The sequence below is a fragment of the Macaca fascicularis genome, chromosome 8 (genome assembly GCF_037993035.2).
Source record: "Macaca fascicularis isolate 582-1 chromosome 8, T2T-MFA8v1.1".
NCBI classification, from domain to species: Eukaryota; Metazoa; Chordata; class Mammalia; order Primates; family Cercopithecidae; genus Macaca; species Macaca fascicularis.
Genome location: NC_088382.1, coordinates 63,899,952 through 63,926,797, shown reverse-complemented (window position 1 = coordinate 63,926,797; position 26,846 = coordinate 63,899,952). Strand labels below are relative to the sequence as shown.

General features: G+C 42.6%; 1 protein-coding gene across 10 annotated transcripts in view; it reads right to left on the bottom strand.

The window, feature by feature from the left end:
- RGS20 (regulator of G protein signaling 20) overlaps positions 1-26,846 on the bottom strand; it is a 109,457-nt gene that overhangs the window by 9,896 nt on the left and 72,715 nt on the right. For all 10 annotated transcript variants that reach the window (XM_045398255.3, XM_045398256.2, XM_073998815.1 and 7 more), the window contains one exon: positions 7,202-7,350. In XM_045398255.3, the coding sequence (XP_045254190.1) occupies positions 7,202-7,350 (149 nt within the window). The remainder of the gene's footprint in view (positions 1-7,201; positions 7,351-26,846) is intronic.

Sequence of the window (26,846 nt, the reverse complement as noted above, 5' to 3'; positions counted from 1 at the left end):
ATGGTAACTTGAGATTTATCATTTTGAGGAACTCCCAAACTATTTTACAAAGCAATTGCACCATTTCACATGGTAATATTTGAGGGATCTAATTTCTCCATGTCCTTGCCAACAGTTACTGTTGTCTTTTTTATTCTAGCTTCGTAAGTGGGTGTGAAGTGGTATTTCATTGTGGTTTTGATTTGCATTTTGCTAATGACTACTGATGTGGAACATCTTTTCATGCATTTACTAGCTCTGTGTACCTCTTCTTTGGAGAGATGCATATTCAGATCTTTTGACTATTTCTAAATTGATTTATTTGCATTTTATTATTGAAATGGAAGTGTTCTTTAAGATCTGAGGCCTAAAGAATATTACTTTAATGATAATTTTATATCCTTCCTATTTCTGAATTCTTCTGTATTTGTATCAGTTACAGCTATAATTCTCTTGGGATTTCATCTGCAAACAGGAAGAATTTTACCTTTTTATTTCCAATTCTCAGGCCTCTAATTGTTTTTCTTGTCTAATTAGCTAACACCTAAAATACATTTTTTTTTTGAGACAGGGTCTTGCTCTGTTGCCCAGGCTGGAGTGCAGTGGCGTGATTTCAGCTCACTACAACCTCCGCCTCCTGGGTTCAAGCAATTCTCTTCCCTCAGCCTCCTGAGTAGCTGGGATTACAGGTGCACGCCACCACGCCCGGCTAATTTTTGTATTTTTAGTAGAGATGGGGTTTCACCATGTTGGTCAGGCTGGTCTCGAATTCCTGACCTTGTGATCTGCCCACCTCGGCCTTCCAAAGTGTTGGGATTACAGGCGTAAGCCATCACACCCGGCCAAATACATTGTTAAATAGTAGTAGAGATTGTGGACATTTCACCTTATTTATGATTTTAGCAGGAATGCTCCTAGCATCCTATCAACTTAAAAATGGATGTTATCACTGACAACTGGGATTTTCTTTATCTTGTTGCTGCTGTATTTTCTATATTCTTTATTATATCTTTTCTTAACACTTTATTTTATAAAAGTTTTTCAGTCTGTTTTTAGCACATCTGTTTTATAAATTTTCAGTGTGTGTATGTGTGTGCGTGTGTGTGTGTAGCTCTGTTTTTCTTTAAAGGCAAAATCATTAGAAATGCAGGAACCCTTTTGACTTCCTTCTTTCATGATGTCAGGGCTAAAAAGTTTCAGTAAATAATGGCTTCTTTAAAAAAAAATCCAACCAAAAAAAACTTGAGAGGCATCTGAGTGGTACGCTGTCTGCATGACTTCCAAGGCTTCTTTTGTAAGCAGAACACATTACTGCTCAGTGGGTATGAAAAAACAGAGAAGAAAAGAGATGAGTTTGACAGGAGAGTCCTCAGAGAACCAGAAGCTCTACTGCAAACTAAATAATGCAAACTTATTTAAGCTTTGATATACTTTTTGCCTCATTTCAAGTAAGAATGTTTTAAAGAAGCCGGGCGCGGTGGCTCAAGCCTGTAATCCCAGCACTTTGGGAGGCCGAGACGGGCGGATCACGAGGTCAGGAGATCGAGACCATCCTGGCTAACCCGGTGAAACCCCGTCTCTACTAAAAAAAATACAAAAAACTAGCCGGGCGAGGTGGCGGCGCCTGTAGTCCCAGCTACTTGGGAGGCTGAGGCAGGAGAATGGCGTAAAAACCCGGGAGGCGGAGCTTGTAGTGAGCTGAGATCTGGCCACTGCACTCCAGCCTGGGCGACAGAGTGAGACTCCGTCTCAAAAAAAAAAAAAAAAAAAAAAGAATGTTTTAAAGAGACAATGTGTTTTTGAAAACGAGAAGAATTTTTTTTTGTGAAGTTTTCTTTACCTTGGTCCACTGCTATTATTACAGCAGAACTAGATGATGTCTATAGTAGCTTGCTGTGTTTTAGGAATTTTCAGTAAAAGAGGACCCACGGCCAGATACATTTGGGTAAAATTTTGAGTGATAAAGAGAAAACTTACTAGAAAGGAAAAAAACCTTTATATTCAAGAAAACAAGAATCAGCATGCCTTCCCTTATAACACTAAATACCGGAAGGCCTTAGAGCAAAATGTTGAGAAAGATTCACAAGTACTTAGAAAACAAATTGCCATTTACCTTTCTCGAAAATTGACTTGACTATGTATATTAATATGGATAAATCTCAAAAGTGTGGTAAAAAAAAAAAAGGAAATTCACTACTTAACAGTTGAAGTTTGCTCTGTACTTTTCCCATCTCATTTCTTCCTCTCTTTACCCTAGAGAGAGCCACCATTTTTAACTTACTGTTTACCATTCCAATTCATAGTTATGCTACTATATTATATTCATAAATGTATTTTTAAACATAGTATAAATGTAATTATGTAACATATATTGCTTTGTAATTTGTTTTTTGTCCCTCTAGCATATGAATTTATTTATTTCTGAGACAAGGTCTCACTCTGTTGCCCAGGCTGAAGTGCAGTAGCATGATCATAGCTCACTGCAGCCTTGAACTGGGTTCAAGTGATCCTTCCGCCTCAGCTTCTAGAGTAGCTGGGACTACAGGCACATGCCACCATGCCTGGCTCACTTTTTTTTTTTCAGTGGAGACATGGTCTTGCTATGTTGCCTCAGCTAGTCTCGAACTCCTGGGCTCAAGCAATCTTTCTGCCTTGGCCTCCCAAAGTGCTGGGATTAGAGGCGTGAGCCACCACGCCTAACCTATTTATTTGTTTAGTTTTATTTTTCTAGTATATGAATTTAAATGCTGTATGGTAGTGGATTGTATAACTATACCACAGTATATTCATCCATTCTCCTGTCTATGCCCTTTAGAACCATTTTCAATTTTTCTCACTCAGATGAATGCTGTAGTGAATCCTCTCATACATGTCTCCTTTTATTGCAGGGGTCTGAGAAGTTTTTCCAGGGTATAGGTTTTCCTTTTCTTTCTTTTTTTCTTTTTCAGACAGAGTCTCACTCTTTTACACACAATGGAGTGCAATGGCACAATATAATTCACTGCAGCCTCAACCTCCCTGGGCTCCAGCGATCCTCCCACCTCAGCCTCCTGAGTAGCTGGGACTACAGGTGTGCGCCACCATGCCTGGCTAATTTTTGTGTTTTATTTATTTATTTTTTTGAGATGGAGTTTTGCTCTTGTTTGCCTAGGCTGAAGCGCAATGGTGCGATCTCGGCTCACCGAAACCTCTGCCTCCCAGGTTCAAGCGATTCTCCTGCCTCAGCCTCCTGAGTAGCTGGGATTATGGGCATGTGCCCACCATGCCTGGTTAATTTTGTATTTTTAGTAGAGATGAGGTTCTCCATGTTGGTAAGGCTGGTTTCCAATTCCCGACCTCAGGTGATCCACCTGCCTTGGCCTCCCAAAGTACTGAGATTACAGGTGTGAGCCACCATGCCCAGCCAATTTTTGTGCTTTTTGTAAAGACGGTGTTTCACCATGTTGCCCAGGCTGTTCTCGAGCTCCTGGGCTCAGGTGATCTGCCAGGGTATAGGTTTTAAAAGGGTGTATATTTAACTTTCATTTTTCTGATCCTTGTTGGTAGGAAATACAAGCAGATTATTTTCTGTTCCATTTCATTTGCTGACTCTTTTGGTTCTTATTTATTAATGTATTTTAATGTTATTTATCCTAGATATGAATTACTTGTTAATTGCACTGTAACTATCTTATCTGAGTATGTTTTATCTTTTCGTTTTATTTTTAGTATCTTTTGTTAAACATATTTTAAGAATAGCTTTATTAGGATATAATGTGGCTGGCCTGATGGCTCACACCTGTAATCCCAGCACTTTGGAAGGCTGAGGCGGGCAGATCACCTGGGGTCAGGAGTTCGAGACCTGTCTGGCCAACATGGAGAAACCCCATCTCTACTAAAAATACAAAAATTAGCTGGGCGTGGTGGTGTGCACCTGTAATCCCAGCTACTTGTGAGGTTGAGGCAGGAGAATCGCTGGAACCCGGGAGGCTTAAGTTGCAGTGAGCCGAGATCGCACCACTGCGCTCCAGCCTGGGTGACAGAGCAAGATTCCACTGCAAAAAAAAAAAAAAAAAAGATATGATTTGCATACTATACAAGTTGCCAAATTGAACCGTATAATTCCATGGCTTTTAGTATATTTACAGAGTGGTATAACTATTGCCATGATGTTGGAACATTTCATCATCCCCAGAAAGAACTCTACACATTAGCAGTAACTCCATCTTCCTTACTCATAGGCAACTGCTAATCTACTTTCTGTCTCTTTGAATTTACCTATTCTGGACGTTTCATGTAAGTGGAATAATAAAATATGTGGTCTTTCATATCTAGTTTCTTTCACTTAGCATAATGTTTTCACAGTTCATGCTATATTTTGGCGGTGTCAAGGCTTCATTCTTTTTTTTTTTTTTTTCCGATACAGAGTTTCGCTCTTATTGCCCAGGCTGGAGTGCAATGGTGCAATCTCAGCTCATTGCAGCCTCCATCTCCTGGGTTCAAGTGATTCTCCCACCTCAGCTTCCCAAGTAGCTGGGATTACAAGCATGCACCACCATGCCTGGCTAATTTTTTGTATTTTTTTTTAGTACAGACGGGGTTTCACCATGTTAACCAGGCTGGTCCTGAACTCCTGACCTCAGGTGATCCGCCCACCTCGGCTTCCCAAAGTGCTGGGTCACTCATTCCCTTTTTTTTTTTCTTTTTTTTTTGAGATGGAGTCTCACTGCTGCCCAGGCTGGAGTGCAGTGGCGTAATCTTGGCTCACTGCAACCTCCGCCCCCTGGGTTCAAGTAATTCTCCTGCCTCAGCTTCCCGAGTAGCTGGGATTACAGGTGCCTGCCACCGTGCCTGACTAATTGTTGTATTTTTAGTAGAAACGGGGTTTCACCATGTTGTCCGGGGTGGTCTTGATCTCTTGATCGGCCTGCCTTGTGATCCTCCTGCGTCGGCCTCCCAAAGTGCTGGGATTACAGGCGTGAGCCACCGCACCCAGCTGATCTTTTTTTAAAGGTGGGAATTGATTTTTGTACATGGTGCTATGTAGGAATATAAATATATTTTTATATATTTGGATACCAAGCAGGATGACCAATTTTCCTGGTTTGCCTAGCGTTTTCAGGTTTTCTGGGCTGTGGGACTTTTCAGTGCTAAAACTGAGAAAATCCTATCAGTGGGGATGAGTTGGTACCCAAACACCAAGTATCCTGCTATTTACTGAATAGTTCATTTTCTCCTTTGCTGATGCCACTTTTGTCACGTGTTGGTAAGGTTTTCTAGATTTATTGTCTTTCACTGATGTTAAAACGATAGGGTGTATTTTTGGACTAATTATGAATAACATTGCTTTTGAAAGAAAATTTTCTTATAACAATTTTTTCTAAGAAAGTCTGAATTATTTGATTTCTCTGTCATTGACATGAGACTGTTTACAGCTTTGGTTTCACACTTTTTTAACACAAAATTCAGTGCCACATTTTATATCAATATTTGACCCCGTTGTAGCTACAACTGTTACTTGTTTCCTGGGTCTTTCCTCTGGGTTCCCTTTTATCCCTCTGAACTAGGCCCTTTCTTCAGTTCTTTTAGGTTTGCAGGCAGTAAACTTGGTTGGCCTTCGTATGTCTGAGAATGTCTTATTTTACCCACACTCTTGAATTATGGTTTGACTTAGTTTTCAGTTACTTTTCTCCAGCACTTTGAAGACATTGCTCTATTGTCTCTTCTACACACACCTAAGTGCTACAGAAGTGTTGGCTATGGTGGTGATGATAGTGTCTAGGTACAGATTATTTTATTTGTCCTACTTGTTACCTGTAGGAGGAGCCTGCTCTGGGACGTGCCCCGCCCTCTAGCCTTACACTATCCCGGGACAATATGCTGTTCAGGTCAGCATGTCAGCCGCCTCCCACACCCTGCGCACGAGGCAGCAGAGAAAGGAGGGGAAGGTTTGAACATCAGCTGGAGTCTCACCTGCACTCGGACATCCTGCACATCTCTAGGAGGATCGTCTCGTTTCTGCACTGAGACCTACTGGCAGATTGAGAATATAGGCCCCTAAACGCAGTCTGGCCACCACTAGTGTCTTCCTCCTCTAGGGCAGGCCCTGGACACCCACGCATCTCCTCTGCCCACCACCAGCGCCTCTCCTCTGGCTTCCTGCAGAGCTGTCCAGAGTCCTACCAGGGCTGAAGTCTCACCTTGACACTGCCTAGCTGTCAGCCCCGGCCACATGTTTCCTCTTGCTGTGGGAATGAAGAGACCATCAGTATCGGGATCCCCCTGGTGGATGTTCTACTGCTGTGTCCCTTCCACCAGATTGGAACTTCTTGGAAATGAATAGTAGCCTGAGTTGGGCAGGAGCCACCAAACTTCCCCGGGCATTTCATTTTCAGCCTCCAATCTCCTTCCCGGGGATCAGTTCTGTTAGTTCCATTTCGCGGTCCGTGATCAGTCCAATATCAGTTTTTCTTCTTTTCCACAGGACAGTGAGGTCTTGGTCTAACTTATTGCCAAGCCTACATAAATTTAGGATGATTTGATTGCCGAAAATGGTTCACAGATTTGGCTGGCACTAAGCACTTTTCATATCCAAGATTCCAAAGATGTAACTTAAAGTTCCCATGATTTTTAGGTGTAAATTATCCCTTTTCTCCAGACCTTTAACAGCTACTCAAAGGGTCACGGATGTTTTACATCGTTTTTAAAGCAATGACTGTCTGTGTGTCTTTCTCTACCCAGTAAGTTAGCATATATTTTAATATTTGTCTCTATTTGAAACACATATTTTGACATTTCTCTTTATTACAAAACAAAATTTATGAAATGGAAGCAGCAGAAGGTAAAATCCAGGCTCCCTTTACTTCATCGTCCTAACCTTTAAGACCCATCTTAGATCCTAAGCCTTCATTACCCCAGGAGAGCCCCTAGTTCAATTCTTTCTAACCATTTCTGCCCAAATGTTGATAGTCAATCGTGAACCGCCGGAGGTTGTTCTTTAGTTGTTTAACACACGGTGGCCTGATTTGAGGGATCTGAGCATAAGCCCCTTAAGAGGTAGTCAGATGTAGCCTGTTGTTATTTCTGGGGTGTCCCTCTGTGTCAGGCATATAGTAGCTGCTTAAAAAACACTTACTGAATTAACCGTAAGCTACCACCACTATTCACAGGTGCCACTTCCCAGTCAGGAGCACATTACACTTCCCAGTCAGGGGCACATTAATTAAAAAGTCTGAAACCTTACCATGAGCAGCTACAACAGCAGCACCAGCAGAAGCAGCATGCGTTGGACCCGCGACTCCCCGCTCCTGGCTGGCCTGGGGCGGCGCCTGGTGCGTCCTGGGCCAGGGGCATCTGCCGCTTCCGCATCTCCATCCGCTCTGATCCCATCGGCTGCAAGAGGGAGAGGAACAAAGCGGGAGGGGGTTCCAGCGTTATGAAGGCGTAAGCCCAGGGAGTCAGCTGTCTGGATCATTGAACAGATACAGTGCGACTATATTCAGGTCATTTTTGCTACTTCTCGTAAAATTTAGTGCTTAGAATCTTAGGATCAATTAATGTATCCAACATGTAATGCTTATCCTCTGCCAAGCACTGAGATACATTCCAGGGATAAACTGGCAGATGGAAGGCCCCGCCTGAGGCGCTCACAGTTCAGTAAAGGAGACAGAAACGCACACGCACTGAAGACTCCGCAGGCAGTGCTATGCAGGGCCGCTCCCAGCTCCAGGCATCCCTGTGGCCTGAACCAAAGGGGGGCAGGCATGGTGGCAGCTTCATGACGCTGCCCGTGAGGCCAACACGCAAATATGGGAGGAGGTCAACATGGGAAGGGCGGCCCGGCTAATACAGCGACTGAGGAGAGGTCAGAAGAGGAGTCCTGGAGGCCAGAGTGGCCCGAGTCACATCTTTCCTAGCTGCGTCACCTTGCAGAAGTGATCGAAATTGGGATGCGGAAGCATTCAGAACCCTGCCTGGTATAGAGCAATTGCTCAATTATTCCCAGGAAGCCAGGCAGGAGAGCCAGACTGTGGCCTGCCCAGACCTGTCTTGCCATCAGGGACGGTCACCCTCACCTACTTCAGTGGAGGCCAAGCCATACGACACAAAAGATCTGTGCCCTTCAGCCTCTGCCCTGTTGTTGGGGACTCCAAGACTGTGAAAGAAGAGAGATATAGAAGCAGCAAGAGAAGCAAGAAATTGCTAAGCCCATTATACGTTGGATACTATCACTTGATGGAGCTAATTGCAAGCTAATATCAAGGACACACACATTAAAGAACCATAGGTAGGACTTTGGAATTAATTTCTGGATCTATTATTCTATTTCAACATTAGATTTGTCTGTTCCTATTGATTATTACCTAATCCTCCATACTACTGGACTTTGTTCTAATTATTTTATTTATTTTTATTTTTTAAATTATACTTTAAGTTCTGGGATACATGTGCAGAATGTGCAGGTTTGTTACATAGGTATACACGTGCCATGGTGGTTTGCTGCATCCATCAACCCGTCATCTACATTAGGTATTTCTCCTAATGCTATCTCTCCCCTAGCCCCCCACCCCCAGATAGGCCCCAGTGTGTGATGTTCCCCTCCCTGTGTCCATGTGTTCTCATTGTTCAACTCCCACTTATGAGTGAGAACATGTGGTGTTTGGTTTTCTGTTCTTGTGTTAGTTTGCTGAGAATGATGATTTCTAGCTTCATCCATGTTCCTGCAAAGGACATGAACTCATCCTTTTTTATGACTGCATAGTATTCCACGGTGTATATGTGCCACATTTTCTTTATCCAGTCTATCATTGATGGGCATTTGGGTTGGTTCTAAGTCTTTGCTATTGTGAACAGTGCTGCAATAAACATACACGTGCATGTGTCTTTATAGTAGAATGATTTCTAATCCTTTGGGTATATACTCAGTAATAGGATTGCTGGGTCAAATGGTATTTCTGGTTCTAGATCCTTGAGGAATCGCCACACTGTCTTCCATAATGGTTGAACTAATTCACACTCCCACCAACAGTATAAAAGTGTTCCTATTTCTTCACATCCTCTCCAGCACCTGTTGTTTCCTGACTTTTTAATGATTGCGATTCTAACTGGTGTGAGATGGTATCTCATTGTGGTTTTGATTTGCATTTCTCTAATGACCAGTGATGAAGAACTTTTTTTCATATGTTTGTTGGCTGCATAAATGTCTTATTTTGAGAAGTGTCTATTCATATCCTTTGCCCACTTTTTGATGGGGTTGTTTTTTTCTTGTAAATTTAAGTTCCTTATAGATTCTGGATAATTAGCCTTTTATCAGATGGATAGATTGCAAAAATTTTCTCCCATTCTGTAGGTTGCCTGTTCACTCTGATGGTAGTTTCTTTTGCTGTGCAGAAGTCCTTTGTTTTAATTAGATCCCATGTGTCAATTTTTGCTTTTGTTGCCATTGCTTTTGGTGTTTTAGTCATGAAGTCTTTGCCCATGAGTATGTCCTTAATGGTATTGCCTAGGTTTTCTTCTAGGGTTTTTATGGTTTTAGGTCTTATGTTTAAGTCTTTAATCCATCTTGAGTTAATTTGTGTATAAGGTGTAAGGAAGGGGTCCGATTTCAGTTTTCTGCATATGGTAGCCAGTTTTCCCAACACCATTTATTAAATAGGGAATCCTTTCCCCATTCCTTGTTTTTGTCAGGTTTGTCAAAGATCAGATGGTTGTAGATGTGTGGCGTTATTTCTGAAGCCTCTGTTCTGTTCCATTGGTCTATATATCTGTTTTGGTACCAGTACCACGTTGTTTTGGTTATTGTAGCATCGTAGTATAGTTTAAAGTCAGGTAGCATGATGCCTCCAGCTTCGTTCTTTTTGCTTAGGATTGTCTTGGCTATACAAACTCCATTTTGGTTCCATATGAAATTTAAAGTAGTTTTTCCAATTCCGTGAAGAAAGTCAATGGTAGCTTGATGGAGACAGCATTGAATCTATAAATTACTTAGGGCAGTATGGCCATTTTCAGGATATTGATTCTTCCTGTCCGTGAGCATGGAATGTTTTTCCATTTGTTTGTGTCCTCTCTTATTTCCTTGAGCAGTGGTTTGTAGTTCTCCTTGAAGAGGTCCTTCACATCCCTTGTAAGTTGTATTCCTAGTATTTTATTCTCTTTGTAGCAATTGTGAATGGGAGTTCAGTCATGATTTGGCTCTCTGTATGTCTATTATTGCTGTATAGGAATGCTTGTGATTTTTGCACATTTTGTATCCTGAGACTTTGCTGAAATTGCTTATCAGCTTAAGGAGATTTTGGGCTGAGACGATGAGGTTTTCTTTTTTGAGACGGAGTCTCGCTCTGTCGCCCAGACTGGAGTGCAGTGGCGCGATCTCGGCTCACTGCAAGCTCCGCCTCCCGGGTTCACGCCATTCTCCTGCCTCAGCCTCCGGAGTAGCTGGGACTACAGGCGCCCGCCACCACGCCCGGCTAATTTCTTTTTGTATTTTTAGTAGAGACGGGGTTTCACCGTGTTAGCCAGGATGGTCTCGATCTCCTGACCTCGTGATCCGCCCGCCTCGGCCTCCCAAAGTGCTGGGATTACAGGCTTGAGCCACCGCGCCCGGCTTTTTTTTTTTTTTTTTTTGAGACGGAGTCTGGCTCTGTCACCCAGGCTGGAGTGCAGTGGCGCGATCTCGGCTCACTGCAAGCTCCGCCTCCCGGGTTTACGCCGTTCTCCTGCCTCAGCCTCCCGAGTAGCTGGGACTACAGGCGCCCGCCACCTCGCCCGGCTAGTTTTTTTGTATTTTTTAGTAGAGACGGGGTTTCACCGTGTTAGCCAGGATGGTCTCGATCTCCTGACCTCGTGATCCGCCCGTCTCGGCCTCCCAAAGTGCTGGGATTACAGGCTTGAGCCACTGCGCCCGGCCGACGATGAGGTTTTCTAAATATACAATCATGTCATCTGCAAACAGAGACAATTTGACTCTCTCTCTTCCTATTTGAATACCATCTATTTCTTTCTCTTGCTTGATTGCCCTGGCCAGAACTTCCAATACTATGTTGAACAGGAGTGATGAGAGAAGGCACCCTTGTCTTGTGCCAGTTTTCAAAGGGAATGCCTCCAGCTTTTGCCCATTCAATATGATATTGACTGTGGGTTCGTCATAAATAGCTCTTATTATTTTGAGATACATTCCATCAATACCTAGTTTATTGAGAGTTTTTAGCATGAAGGGGTGTTGAATTTTATCGAAGGCCTTTTCTGCATCTATTGAGATAATTATGTGGTTTTTGTCATTGGTTCTGTTTATGTGATGGATTGTGTTTATTGATTTGCATATATTGAACCAGCCTTGCATCCTAGGGATGAAGCTGACTTGATGGTGGTGGATAAGCTTTTTGATGTGCTGCTGGATTTGGTTTGCCAGTATTTTATTGAGGATGTTCGCATTAATGTTCATCAGGAATATTGGCCTGAAATATTCTTTTTTTGTTGTGTCTCTGCCAGGTTTTGGTATCAGGATGATACTGGAATCAAGTTCCTCTTTTTCTATTGTTTCTATTGTTTGGAATGGTACCAGCTCCTCTTTGTACCTCTGGTAGAATTCGGCTGTGAATCCATATGGTCCTGGGCTTTTTTTTGGTTGGTAGGCTACTAATTACTGCCTCAATTTCAGAACTTGTTATTGGCCTATTCAGGGATTCGACTTCTTCCTGGTTTAGTCTTGGGAGGGTGTACGTGTCCAGGAATTTACCCATTTATTCTAGATTTTCTAGTTTATTTGTGTAGAGGTGTTTATAATATTCTCTGAGGGTAGTTTATATTTCTGTGGGATCAGTGGTGTTGTTGGCTTTATAATTTTTTTATTGTGTCTATTTGATTCTTCTCTCTTTTCTTCTTTATTCATCTGGATAGTGGTCTATTTCGTTGATCTTTTCAGAAACCAGCTCCTTGATTCATTGATTTCTTTGAAGGATTTTTTGGTGTCTGTAACTCCTTCAGTTCTGCTCTGATCTTAGTTATCTGTTGTCTTCTGCTAGCTTTTGAATTTGTTTGCTCTCGCTTCTCTAGTTCTTTTAATTGTGATGTTAGGGTGTCCATTCTAGATCTTTCCTGCTTTCTCCTTTGGGCATTTAGTGCTATAAATTTCTCCCTAAACAGTGCTTTAACTGTGTCCCAGAGATTCTGGTATGTTGTGTCTTTGTTCTTATTGGTTTCAAAGAACTTATTTATTTCTGCCTTAATTTCGTTATTTACCCAGTAGTCATTCAGGAGCAGGTTGTTCAGTTTCCATGCAGTTGTGTAGTTTTGAGTGAGTTTCTTATTCCTGAGTTCTAATTTGATTGCACTGTGGTCTGAGAGACTGTTTATTATGATTTCCATTCTCTTGCATTTGCTGAGGAGTGTTTTATTTTCAATTATGTGGTCAATTTTAGAATAAGTGCCATGTGGTGCTGAGAAGAATGTATATTGTGTTGATTTGAGATGGAGAGTTCTGTAGATGTGTATTAAGTCCACTTGGACCAGAGCTGAGTTCAAGTCCTGAATATCCTTGTTAATTTTCTGTCTCATTGATCTGTCTAATATTGACAGTGGGGTGTTAAAATCTCCCACTATTATTGTGTAGGAGTCTAAGTCTCTTTGTAGGTCTCTAAGAACTTGATTTATGAATCTGGGTGCTTCTGTATTGGGTGCATATATGTTTAGGATAGTTACCTCATCTTGTTGCATTGATCCCTTTACCATTATGTAATGGCCTTCTTTGTCTTTTTTGATCATTGTTGGCTTAAAGTCTGTTTTATCAGAGACTAGGATTGCAACCCTTGCTTCTTTTCGCTTTCCATTTGCTTGGTAAATATTCCTCCATGCCTTTATTTTGAGCCTACGTGTGTCTCTGCACTTGAGATGGGTCTCCTGAATATAGCACACCGATGGGTCTTGACCTTTATCCAATTTGCCAGTCTGTATCTTTTAATTGGGGCATTTAGCTTGTTTACATTTAGGTTTAATATTGTTTTGTGTGAATTTGATCCTGTCATTATGATGCTAGCTGGTTATTTTGTCCATTAGTTGATGCAATTTCTTCATAGTGTTGATGGCCTTTACAATTTGGTATGTTTTTGCAGTGGCTGGTGCTGGTTTTTCCTTTCCATGTTCAGTGCTTCCTTCAGGAGCTCTTGTAGGGCAGGGTAGTGACAAAATCTCTCAGCATTTGCTTGTCTGTAAAGGATTTTATTTCTCCTTCGCTTATGAAGCATAGTTTGGCTGGATATAAAATTCTGGGTTGAAAATTCTTTTCTTTAAGAATGTTGGCCAGAAATGGTGGCTCATGCCTGTAATCCCAGCACTTTGGGAGGCTGAAGCAGGTGGATCACGAGGTCAGGAGATCAAGACCATCCTGGCTAACACAGTGAATCCCCGTCTATACTGAAAGATACAAAAAATTAGCTGGGCGTGGTGGCGGGCGCCTGTAGTCCCAGCTACTCGGGAGGCTGAGGCAGGAGAATGGCATGAACCCGGAAGGTGGAGCTTGCAGTGAGCCGAGATCATGCCACTGCACTCCAGCCTGGGCAACAGAGTAAAACTCCATCTCAAAAAAAAAGTTGAATATTGGACTCCACTCTCTTCTGGCTTGTAGGGTTTCTGCAGAGAGATCCGCTGTTAGTCTGATGGGCTTCCCTTTGTGGGTAACCTGACCTTTCTCTCTGGCTGCCCTTAACATTTTTTCCTTCATTTCAACCTTGGTGAATCTGATGATTATGTGTCTTGGCTTGCTCTTCTTGAGGAGTATCTTTGTGGTGTTCTCTGTACTTCCTGAATTTGAATGTTGGCCTGTCTTGCTGGGTTGGGGAAGTTCTCCTGGATAATATCCTGCAGAGTGTTTTCCAACTCAGTTCCATTCTCCCCATCACTTTCAGGTACACCAATAAAATATAGGTTTGGTCTTTTCACATAGTCCCATATTTCTTGGAGGCTTTGTTCATTCCTTTTCATTCTTTTTTCTCTAATCTTGTCTTCACACTTTATTTCATTAAGTTGATCTCCAATCTCTGATATCCTTTCTTTTGCTTGATCAATTTGGCTATTGACACTTGTGTATGCTTCACAAAGTTCTTGTGCTGTGTTTTTTAGCTCCATCAGGTCATTTATGTTCTTCTCTACAATGGTTATTCTAGTTAGCAATTCCTCTAACCTTTTCTCAAGGTTCTTAGCTTCCTTTCATTGGGTTAGAACATGCTCCTTTAGCTCCAAGGAGTTTGTTATTACCCACCTTCTAAAGCCTACTTCTGTCAATTCGTTAAATTCATTCTCTGTCCTGTTTTCTTCCCTTGCTGGCGAGGAGTTGCGATCCTTTGGAATAGAAGAGGCATTCTGGTTTTTGGAATTTTCAGCCTTTTTGCGCTGTTTTTTCCTCATCTTCATGGATTTATCTATCTTTGATCTTTGATATTGGTGATCTTTGGATGGGGGTTCTGTGTGGACGTCCTTTTTGTTGATGTTGATGCTATTCCTTTCTGTTTGTTAGTTTTCTTTCTAACAGGCCCCTCTGCTGCAGGTCTGCTGGAGTTTGTTGGAAGTCCACACCAGACGCTGTTTGCCAGGGTATCACCAGCAAAGGCTGCAGAAGAGCCAAGATTGCTGCCTATTCCTTTCTCTGGAAGGTTCGTCCCAGAGGGGCACCCGCCAGATGCCAGTTGGAGCTCTCCTGTATGAGGTGTCCATCGACCCCTGCTGGGAGGTGTCTCCCAGTCAGGAAGCACGGGGGTCAGGGACCCATTTGAGGAGGTGGTCTGTCCCTTAGCAGAGCTCAAGCACTGTGTGGGAGATCTGTTGCTCTCTTCAGAGCCGCCAGGCAGTAAGTCTGCTGAAGCTGCTCCCACAGTTGCCCCTTCCCCGAGGTGCTTTGTCCCAGGGAGGTGGGAGCCCCTGACGGAGGCTGCTACCTTTCTTTCAGAGATTCCCTGCCCAGAGAGGGGGAATCTAGAGAGGCAATCTGGCTGCAGTGGCTTTGCTGAGCTGCAGTGTGCTCCGCCTAGTTTAGACTTCCTGGCGGCTTTGTTTACACTGTGAGGGGAAAACCACCTACTCAAGCCTCAGTAATGGTGGACACCCCTCCCCCTACCAAGCTCAAGCGTCCCAGGTTGACTTCAGACTTCTGTGCTGGCAGCAAGAATTTTGAGCCATTGGATCTTAGCTTGCTGGGCTCCGTGGGGGTGGGATTCACTGAGCTAGACCTCTTGGCTCCCTGGCTTCAGTCCCCTTTTCAGGGGTGTAAATGGTTCTGTCTCACTGGTGTTCCAGGCACCACTGGGGTATGAAAAACAACTCCTGCAGTTAGTTCGGTGTCTGCCCAAACGGCCACCCAGTTTTGTGCTGGAAACCCAGGACCCTGGTGGTGTAGGCACTAGAGGAAATCTTCTGGTCTGTGGGTTGCAAAGACTGTGGGAAAAGTGTACTATCTGGGTTGGAGTGCTCTGTCCCTCAAGGCACAGTTTCTTACGGCTTCCCTGGGTACCCAACTATGTTTTCTAAATAGATATTCTGGCATATAGGAAGGCTAAGAATACTATATTGAATTCTCTTATAATTTGATAGAGTTCCCGGACCCCTTGCACTTCCCAGGGGAGGCAACGCCCCACGCTGCTTCTGCTTGCCCTCCGTGGGCTGCACCCAGTGTCTAACCAGTCCCAATGAGATGAGCCAGATACCTCAGTTGGAAATGCAGAAATCACCCACCTTCTGTGTTGATCTCACTGGGAGCTACAGACCAGAGCTATTCCTATTCAGCCAGTTTGCCAGCCACAGGTATTTCTTTTGTTTTTGAGACGGAGTTTCACTCTTGTTGCCCAGGCTGGCGTGCAATGGCACAATCTTGGCTCACTGCAAACTCTGCCTCTCAGGTTCAAACGATTTTCCTGCCTCAGCCTCCCGAGTAGCAGGGATTACAGGTGCCCACCACCATGCCCAGCTAATTTTTGTATTTTTAGGAGAGATGGGGTTTCACCATATTAGCCAGGCTGGTCTCGAACTCCTGACCTCGTGATCTGCCGACACTGGCCTCTCAAAGTGCTGGGATTACCAGCATAAGCCACCGCGCCTGGCCTTAATTAGTCTCACATGTAAGTTTCAGGACCACAAGAAAGACCCATCAAAGGGCTTTACTGTTCTTTCTTCTTTCATCCACTGTGAAAACGATGCTCCCAACATACTCAGAGACCACCCACAGTGCTCTGCTGGGGTTACTGAACTGGTGTGGCTCACTTAGCCTAAAGGTGGAGGCAGAGACACGTGGTCAGCCACAGTCATGCTTTATGGGTACCACAGGGAGACAGCTTCGAAGGCAGAAACTCTGGGCTGAAGTGACTCCAGGGATAACCTCTTCACGTCACCTGTGGAGGAGACAGCCTAACCATGGTTTCACTTCATTCACTCAATTCAGGGCACTGAGGCCGCAGGACAAGCCAGCACAATCTCCAAACCAAGATGTTTTGAACAAAAGATGCTCCAGGTAGCTATTATTTTCTATGAGATATTGATGCAACTTGCCTCATTAAAAAAACATATGCCTTGGGAGGCCAAGGCAGGCAGATCACTTGAGGTCAGGAGTTCGAGACCAGCCTGGCCAACATGGTGAAACCCTGTCTCTACCTAAAATACAAAAAAAAAATTAGCTGGGTGTGGTGGCACACACCTGTAATCTCAGCTATTTCGGAGGCAGAGGCAGGAGCATCACTTGAACCCAGGAGGCAGAGGTTGCAGTGAGTCAAGATCGTGCCACTGCACTCCAGCCTCAGTGATAGTGAGACTCTGTCTCAAAAAAAAAAACAAAAAATAAACAAAAAACCATATCCTAATTAATTTCCAGAAGTAGGAAGGACGGTGACATGGTGCTGTCCCAAGGTCTCAGGAGAGTCCTGTTCCAACATCTTGGCCACACTGGGTCTTCCCAATCAGTCCATGAAGTATCTGTTCACTTAAATTCCCTCTTCCGTGTGCGGCAAGGGTCTCTTCAAACAGGTCTTGCACATTTTTGATAGGTTTGCTCCTGAATATTTTGTAGGCCAATTTTTGCTGCTGTCATAAACGATATCTTCCCCTGATACCCAACTGTGTTTTCTAAATGGATATTCTGGCATATAGGAAGGCTAAGAATACTATATTGAATTCTCTTATAGTTCCAGTAATTTTTCTGTTGATTCTTTAATTAGATGATCATACTGTCTCTACATAATCACACTAGTCTCTTTGCTTCCTGTACCTTTTTAAGGTATCTGTTCTTACCCTGGTCTTATTTCATTGGCCAGGAAGTTGAGTAAATACTGAAAAGTAGCAAGAGTACTAGGCACCTTTGTCTTCTTCAAGACGTTCTTTTTTTTTTTTTTGAGACGGAGTCTCGCTCTGTAGCCCAGGCTGGAGTGCAGTGGCCGGATCTCAGCTCACTGCAAGCTCCGCCTCCTGGGTTCACGCCATTCTCCGGCCTCAGCCTCCCGAGTAGCTGGGACTACAGGCGCTGCCACCTCGCCCGGCTATTTTTTGTATTTCTTAGTAGAGACGGGGTTTCACCGTGTTAGCCAGGATGGTCTCGATCTCCTGACCTCGTGATCCACCCGTCTCGGCCTCCCAAAGTGCTGGGATTACAGGCTTGAGCCACCGCGCCCGGCCCAAGACGTTCTTTAATGAGCAGACTGTTAGTGTTTTGCTGACAAGTGTGCTATGTGTTGGAGGTTTCTGGAAGATAACATTTCAAGTTAAGCAGGCTTTCTTTCACTATTTATGTGGTATAAAATAAGTTGTGCTAACTTATTAACATTAAAAACCTTTTTTTAAATTTTAACTCTCTAGCCCTATGTCATAAGCTAACATATTTTATTTGTTTATACACACCTATCTGTTTGTAAATATCTGGAAGAATTTTAATGACTGAGTGAGCTAACTCTTAGAGAACATCATAAAGTTTCTGAGGACCAAATATAGCCGTTAAGTCAAAGGTAAATTCTATCAAAGTCTGTTATTATGCTTTTTTTTTTTTTTTTTTTTTTTTGATACGTAGTTTTGCTCTTGTCACCCAGGCTGGAGTGCAATGGTGCGATCTTGGCTCAATGCAACCTCCACCTTTTGGGTTCAAGCAATTCTCCTGCCTCAGCCTCCCGAGTAGCTGGAATTACAGGCACCCGCCACCACGCCCAGCCAATTTTTGTATTTTTAGTAGAGATGGGAGCCAGGCTGATCTTGAGCTCCTAACTTTAGGTGATCTGCCCACCTCAGTCTCCCAAAGTGCTGGGATTACAGGCATGAGCCACTGCGCCCGGCCTGTTCTTATACATTTAAGAAAAACTTTTGAGACTGGAGAGCTCTGGACTTGTATACATTTTTAAAAACAACTTCATTGAGGTCTAACAGACATCCAATAAACTGCACATGTTTAAGGTATATAATTTGATAAGTTTTGACATGTATACCTGGGAAGCCATCATCACAATCAAGATGGTGAACACATCCTCACCCTCAAAAGTTTTCTCAAAACTCTGCCTCTTGAGAATTTCTCTTTTGTTCCTTCCCTCTTATGCCTCTGCCTTTGGTACTCATAGATCTGCTTTCTCTCTATATCCATTAATTTGCATTTTCTTGATTTTTATATAAAGGGAACATCTTTTTTTCGGTCTGGTTTCCTTCATGTAGCACAACTGTTTTGAGATTGTTGCATATATCAATAGATCATTCCTTTTTATTCCTGAGCAGGATTCCACTGTATGGATGTACCACTATTTGTTTCTCCATTCACCTATTGATGGACTTAGACCTTTTTGATGGTTGCTGAAAAGATTAGATATATAAGACATTGTCTTCTTTTGAACATGAAAATCTTTTTTTTTTTTTTTTTTTTTGAGGTGGAGTTTTGCTCTTGTTGCCCAGGCTAGAGTGCAATGGTACGATCTCAGCTCACCGCAACCTCCACCTCCCGGGTTCAAGCAATTCTCCTGCCTTGGCCTCCCAAGTAGCTGGGATTACAGGCATGTGCCACCACGCCCGGCTAATTTTGTATTTTTAGTAGAGATGGGGTTTCTCCATGTTGGTCAGGCTGGTCTTGAACTCCCGACCTCAGGTGATCTTCCTGCCTCAGCCTCCCAAAGTGTTGGGATTACAGGTGTGAGTCACCGTGCCCAGACGAACATGAAAGTCTTTCATCAGATGAAATTAGAAGAGACTATTACTAAGACTGTATTCATGTTTACTGTACTATAATTTTGACATTTGAAATCATTTAAAGATTCGAGAAGTGTACAAAATATATGCTATTCCTGGAAAAGTTTACTAACAATCTCTCACCTCTCTGTACAAAAAATTCTAAAGGGAATGGCTTTCACTACCTTCCTAAATGTTGGAGTGTTTGGTGGTGGGAGTGATCATTTATAGCATACCCTGCTGTCTGTGGAGAAATGCAAGAGCCTGAGGGGAACTAAAAGTGTTAGTAAAACACGAATATTAAAAAGAAGCAAATGTTGATTTGGTAATTGTTGAAGTTGACTGACACAGGGTTTGTTATACCATCCTCTCTACATATGTGTAGTTGAAAATTTCCTTAATAAAGTTTTTAATATGTTGAATTCTTTTAGATTTAAAAAATCTATTTAGATGAGCATTATCAATTTCCTCCTTTGAATAGTTAATGAAGTGAATTAATGCATTTATTGATGCTGAGCCACCCTTACCTTACTAAGCAAACTCTTCTCAGGTCTAAAAGATAATTATTCTTTTATTATACCACTGAAATAAATGCTACCTATTTACAAGATTGTAAAAATATGCCATCAATGTATATGTTAATTCCACTAGTCTTTTCAGACATCAGTATATAGGATCTAATTAGCCAAACCAGCTTCATACATCTTCTCCTTTGCCTTCATCATATCTGTGGGAGAACTCTGTGCACATGTCATTTCCATTTGTCCTTTCTAACTAACGTGGAATCAATGCCTTTTGACAGCGTTCTTCTCCTTTTTTAGTCTGTCTTTGGCAGAGAATGCTGGGCATCATTTTACTGTCCTTTGGGATGACCATGTAAGTCACACACATCATCCCCCAGGTACTGGCTGCCTTCACCTGACGGTCCTAGGGCTCAGAACTTAGAAGAATGTGAAATCATTGTTAGCAACCTCATATGCTAACATGTATGGGATTTCAAAAGCAGCCTGAAGGCTGGACACGGTGCCTCATGCCTGTAATCCCAGCACTTTAGGAGGATGAGGTAGGCGGATGGCTTGAGCTCAGGAATTTGAGACCAGCCTGGGCAACATGGAGAAACCCCATCTCTACACAAAAATATAAAAATTAGCTGGGTGTGGTGGCACGCGCCTGTAGTCCCAGTTATTCGGTCGGTGGGCTGAGGTGAGAGGATTGTTTGAGCCCAGGAGGTTGAGGCTGCAGTGAGCTGTGATTCCACCACTGCACTCTAGCCTGGGTGACCGAGTGAGACCTTGTCTCAAAAAAACGCCCCCAAAAACAAAAAAAGCATCCTGAGGAAATGGGAAGAATACAGGTTGATAGCTTATTAAACATTTCAGATCTCAACCAAGAGACAATCCTCAAACAAGGCTTTTCCAAATTCCTAGGAACTCGACATTTAAGAGGATTTTCAAAATGCAACTAAAAGCCAAGGCAAACTCTTAGTTTTGATCACAATCTTTTAGTATTTTGGAATTGAAACCAGTAAGTAGTTTTTAAAAAAATTTTAACCTAACTAATTATCTCAGAGAGGTTCTTTCTTACTTTTTTTTTTTTTTTGAGATGGAGTCTTGCTCTGTCACCCAGGCTGGAGTGCAGTGATGCGACCTCAGCTCACTGTAACCTCCGCCTCTTGGGTTCAAGCAATTCTCCTGCCTCAGCCTCCCAGAGCAGCTGGGATTACAGGCGCCCACCACCACGCTTGGCTAGTTTTTGTATTTTTAGTAGAGATGGGGTTTCACCATGGTGGCCAGGCTGGTGTCGAATTCCTGACCTCAAGTGATCCACCTGTCTCAGCCTCCCTAAGTGCTGGGATTAGAGGTGTGAGCCACCGTGTCCAACCCAGAGTAGTTATTTCTTATTTTCTGGTGAACACATTTGGTAGCCAGATTCCATTAATAGTTATTTATTTTCCCTATAGTGCCCAAATCCTGAAAATAGCCATTATTAAATTACGCATTGGGAATACAATGAAACACCAAGTATTGTGTTTAAAAAAAAATCTTGCCGGGCGCGGTGGCTCACGCCTGTAATCCCAGCACTTTGGGAGGCCGAGGTGGGCGGATCACAAAGTCAGGAGATCGAGACCATCCTGGCTAACACGGTGAAACCCCGTCTCTACTAAAAATACAAAAAACTAGCCGGGCGTGGTGGCGGCGCCTGTAGTCCCGGCTACTCGGGAGGCTGAGGCAGGAGAATGGCAGGAACCCGGGAGGCGGAGCTTGCAGTGAGCCGAGATCGCGCCACCGCACTCCAGCCTGGGCGACTGAGCGAGACTCCGTCTCAAAACAAAACAAAACAAAACAAAACAAAAAAACCAACAAAAAAATCTTTTATCTCTTAAGGCCTAAGACTCAAGTTCCTGTTCCAGAAAGATATGGAATCATAGATGAGCTCCTGATGAAGGAGAACCAAGAATCCAAAAATACATAAATTAAAAGCCTTCTTCAAAGACCCTAAGAAGCAGGATCCTACCATCAACGGATAGTTTAGGGCCTTGAAAGAGTTAGACCATAATATAAGAAAATTTGAGAGGACAAATTCTCCTGGAGGAGACCCAAATCCCAAATCCATTTTCTTCTTTGTTTTTTGAGACAGGATCTCACTCTGTTGCCCAGGCTGCAGTACAGTGGTGTGAACACGGCTCACTGCAGCTTCAACCTCCTGAGCTCAAGCAAGCCTCCTGTCCAAGTTTCCCAAGTAGCAGGAACGAAAAAAATTCTTTTCGTAGAGGTGGGATCTCATTATGTACCGAACTCCTGGGCTCAAGCGAGGCTCCTGCCTAAGCCTCCCGAAGTGCTGAGATTACAAGTGTGAGCCACTGAGCCCGGCCTACTTTTGCTTTAATAAACCTTGGCTCTTGAAATATTTTTCCTTTGGGCAGTATGGCTGGGTAGATCATGGCTCCCACAGGGCCTCCGTTAGTAACATCTTTGTCAGAACACAGTGCTACTAGATTACTCCTTAGTAATCTAGCTGTTTCCTGCTTTAGACACTGACCTTGAACATCTTACTTCGTTTTAATTTCTTTTTTTTTGAGACCGAGTTTCGCTCTTGTTGCCCAGGCTGGAGTGCAATGGCGCGATCTCAGCTCACCGCAACTTCTGCCTCCCGGGTTCAAGCAATTCTCCTCCCTCAGCCTCCTGAGTAGCTGGGATTACAGGCATGTGCCACCATGCCCGGCTAATTTTGTATTTTTACTCCCGACCTCAGGTGATCCGCCCATCTTGGCCTCCCAAAATGCTGGGATTACAGGCGTGAGCCACCACCTCCAGCCACCTCGGTTTCACTTCTAACTTTGTGGTCCTGCACAGAATCTTGCTGTGCTGGGAACCCTGCCGCAGGCCTCACCATTACCCTACCCAAACTCTGGTTCATATTTCTTTTTACTCCTGGTTTCTGTGTCTTGCTGATCCATTCCACCCATCGCTTCCATCCAGAAAGCTATTGTGAATGTTACAGAGAAGCTAAAGACTACAGCCTGAAATGTCTGACTGCAAATTCAGGATGGGATTGGGACTCTGGGCAAGCTGGGGCAATGATCTCACTTTAATCACTGATTCTGTTCCAAGCAAAAGCAATGACAGATAAGAAAAGCCTAAAAGCATGTAGATGAGTTCAAAACCAAGATAAATATACCTCCAACCAGAAATGCAATGGCAATGTAAATCAATGGGCAGAGTGGAAGCAGCGGGCCTGCTTGGCTGTAGGTCCAAGTAATAGGCAGAGGCAACATCAGTCCAGAAGCTAAAAGGGTCTAAAATTGCTCCAGGTTAAATGTGGGGCTGGAGCTGCAGTCACTGCTTTAAAAGTTGAATCTCCTCTTCCTTATGAATGAAGCTTATAAGAAACACCAATTGTAGGTGACCTCTGCTGAGCCTACATATGGAATATGGGAGCACACAGACATCTCTGTGGTCTGGAATGAGCTGGAACTGCTGGTTCTGAAATCTGCCATATTCACAATACCACTCGGGCAGAAATTCTGAATTGTCATCATAACATCTGGCTCTTAGTAGGATGCCCAGATGTTCAGTGAAGGAAATCTTAATGTTTCCAGATGGAGATAAGTAAAAACTAAGGAGGACAGAAAAAAGATCAACAACAAAAAAGAATGAAACAATTACTTTAAAATGAACTTGCAGCTGGGCATGGTGGCTCATGCCTATTATCCCAGTACTTTGGGAGGCAGAGGTAGGAGGATTGCTTGAGGCCAGGGGTTCAAGACCAGCCTGAGCAACATAGCGAGCCCCATCTCTACAAAAAAATTTAAAAACTAGGCCAGGCACAGTGGCAGATGCCTGTAATCCCAGCACTTTGGGAGGCCGAGGTGGGTAGATCACTTGAGGTCAGGAGTTCGAGACCAGCCTGGTCAACATGGTGAAACCCTGTCTGTACTAAAAATACAAAAATTAGCCAGGCGTGGTGGTGCATCTGTAATTCCAGCTATCTGGGAGGCTGAGGGAGGAGAAACTCTTGAACCTGGTAGGCGGAGGTTGCTGTGAACCAACATGCACCACTGCACTTTAGTCTGGGCGACAGAGCAAGATTCTGTCTCAAAAAAAAAACAGGCCGGGCGCGGTGGCTCACGCCTGTAATCCCAGCACTTTGGGAGGCCGAGGCGGGTGGATCACAAGGTCAGGAGATCGAGACCACGGTGAAACCCCGTCTCTACTAAAAATACAAAAAATTAGCCGGGCGCGGTTGTGGGCGCCTGTAGTCCCAGCTACTCGGGAGGCTGAGGCAGGAGAATGGCGTGAACCCGGGAGGCGGAGCTTGCAGTGAGCCGAGATCGCGCCACTGCACTCCAGCCTGGGCGACAGAATGAGACTCCGTCTCAAAAAAAAAATAAAAATAAAAATAAAAATAAAAAAATAAAACAAATAAAAAAATTAGCTGGTCTGATGGCACACCTCTGTAGTCCTAGCTATTCAGGAGGCAGAGGTTGGAGGAATGCTTGAGCCCAAGAGGTCAAGGCTGCAGTGAACTATAATCATTCCACTGCACTCCAGCCTGGGCAACAAAGCAAGACACTCTCAAAAAAAGAAAAAGGACTTGCAAACTAAAATCCCAAAACATATGAAGAAAGACAGTCATTAAAATCACCCACTGGAATATAAATTGAATGTTGTAGAAGAAAATGAAAAATAAAGTTGAGATGCTTAAATAATAATGAAGAAATCATTTACATTTAAAATGTCAAAAAATAGGAAACTAAAACAAATAGAAATAAAATAAGAACAGGTAGTCAGGAAAAAGAATCAAGTAGAAAGTTTCAAGGATATTAGAAATTAGTACTGAAGGATTAATTCAGAATCTTGTTCAGAAAGACTAAGAGATAAAAAGACGAGGCGCATCATCTGCAGGGTGGTTCCAGAATGGCTACGTGAGGGATGTAGACCCTCTCTCCAGCAAAATATAATCATATAACTAGTGAGTAACCTAAAAACAATAATTTAAAGTCTCTGGATTTTTTTTTTAAAGACAGAGCCTTGCTCTGTTGCCCAGGCTGGCAGTGGTGTGATTTTGGCTCACTGCAACCTCTGCCTCCCGGGCTCAAGTGATCTTCCTACCTCAGCTCCCCAAGTAGCTGGGACTGCAGGCACACACTACCATGCCAGGCTAATTTTTACATTTTTTGTAAAGACGGGGTCTCAGTGTGTTGCCCAGGCTGGTCTCAAACCCCTGAGTTCAAGCAATCTGCCTTCCTTGGCCTCCCAAAGTGCTAGGATAACAAATGTGAGCCACCGGGCCAGGCCTAGTACTTTTTTAAAGAAGAAACTCTATACATGTATTTCTGCTCTTACTTCTTTTCTTAGCTTCTTTAAAAGACATAGGATTGGCCAGGCGTGGTGGCTCACGTCTGTAATCCCAGCACTTTGGGAGGATTATATAAAGCAGTAATTATAACAATATATTATTGGATTTGTAATATATATACACCTTAATATGTATAGCAGTAGTAACCACAAAACAGTAGGGAGAGAACGGAGCTATATATAAGAGCAAAGTTTCTATATCTTACTAGAATTAAGGTAGTATACATCTAAAGTTGATTTTGATACATTAAGAAAGGTATTATAAGCATTATAGAGGACATTAAGAAATTACCTCAGGGCCAGACACATTTTCTCATGCCTGAAATCCCAGCACTTTGGGAGGTCAAGGAAGGAGGATCACTTGAGACCAGCAGTTCAGAACAGCCTGGACAACATAGTGAAACCCTGTCTCTACAAAAAATTTAAAAAATTATCTGGCATGAGGGTACACACATGTAGTCCTAGCTACGTGGGAGGCTGAGGCAGGAGGACTGTTGAGCCTAGGAGTTTGAGGCTGCAGTGAGCTATGATTGTACCACTGCACTCCAGCCTGTGTGACAAAGTGACACTCTGTCTCAAAGAAAGAATAAAAATTAAAATTAAAAAATATATACATATAGTGAAAAAATTACTAAAGAAGTAAAATGGTACACTAGAAAATATCAACATAAAACAAAGGAAGTTAATAAGGGAGGAAAAGAGGAACAGAGTAGTCATGAAATATATAGAAAGCAAAAAGAAAAACACAAAGGTGAATCTAAATGGATCAATGACAATGACAAGGTGAAAAGTGAGCGGATTAAACAATCCAGTCAAAAGACAGAGATTGCCAGAATACCATGAATACAAACATAATCCAACTATATGCAGTCTACAAGAGACACACTTTAGATTAAAAAATGCAAATAGATAGAAAGTAAAAGGATGGAAAAATATATATCTGGCAACAGCAACCATAAGAGAGCTGGAGTGGCTCTAATAATAGCAAATAAAATACTATTACACAAAATGTTACTAGAGATTAATAGGGACATTTTATAATGATAAAAGAGCTAATGTCTCAGGAAGATATAACAATTATAAATATATATACACCCAATAACAGAACCACAAAAATACATATAGCAAAAACTGACAGAATTGAAGGGAAAAACCAACAATTCAATGATAACAGTAATAAAGTTCAATACTTTGCTTTCAATAATGGACAGAACAATTAGACAGAAGATCAACAAGGATATGAATAGAGGACATCAGGACACTATAAACTAACTACACCTAACAGACATCTATAGAGCACTCCACCTGCATCAGTGAAATACGTATTCTTCTCAAATGCACATGAAAATTCTCCAGAATAGACCATATAATAGGTCATAAAACAGCCTCAATAGATCTAAAATCATTATTATAATACAAAGTATGTTTTCCAAACACAATGAAATAGAAAACAGAAATAGAAAAATACAACAGAGAAAATTCATGAAACCAAAAGTTAGTTATTTGAAAAGATCAACAAAATTGACAAACCTTAGCTAGTTGACCAAGAAAAATGAAGACTTAAATTACCAAAATAAGGAATGAAAGATGGGAAATTACTACTGATCTTACAGAAATAAAAAGAATGATAATGGAACAACTGTATGGCAACTAATTAGAAAACTTAGATGAAATGGAAAAAATCCTGGAAAGTCATAAATTAACAAAATTAACTAAAGAAGGAACTTTAACAAGTAAACAGACTGAGTTAGTGATTTTTTAAAATCCCACAAAGGAAAGCCCAGATCTGTTCAGGCTGGTGTATTTAAAAAAAAAAAAAAAAAAGAAAAAAGAAAAGAAAAGCTCAGATCAAGTTGGCTTCACTGG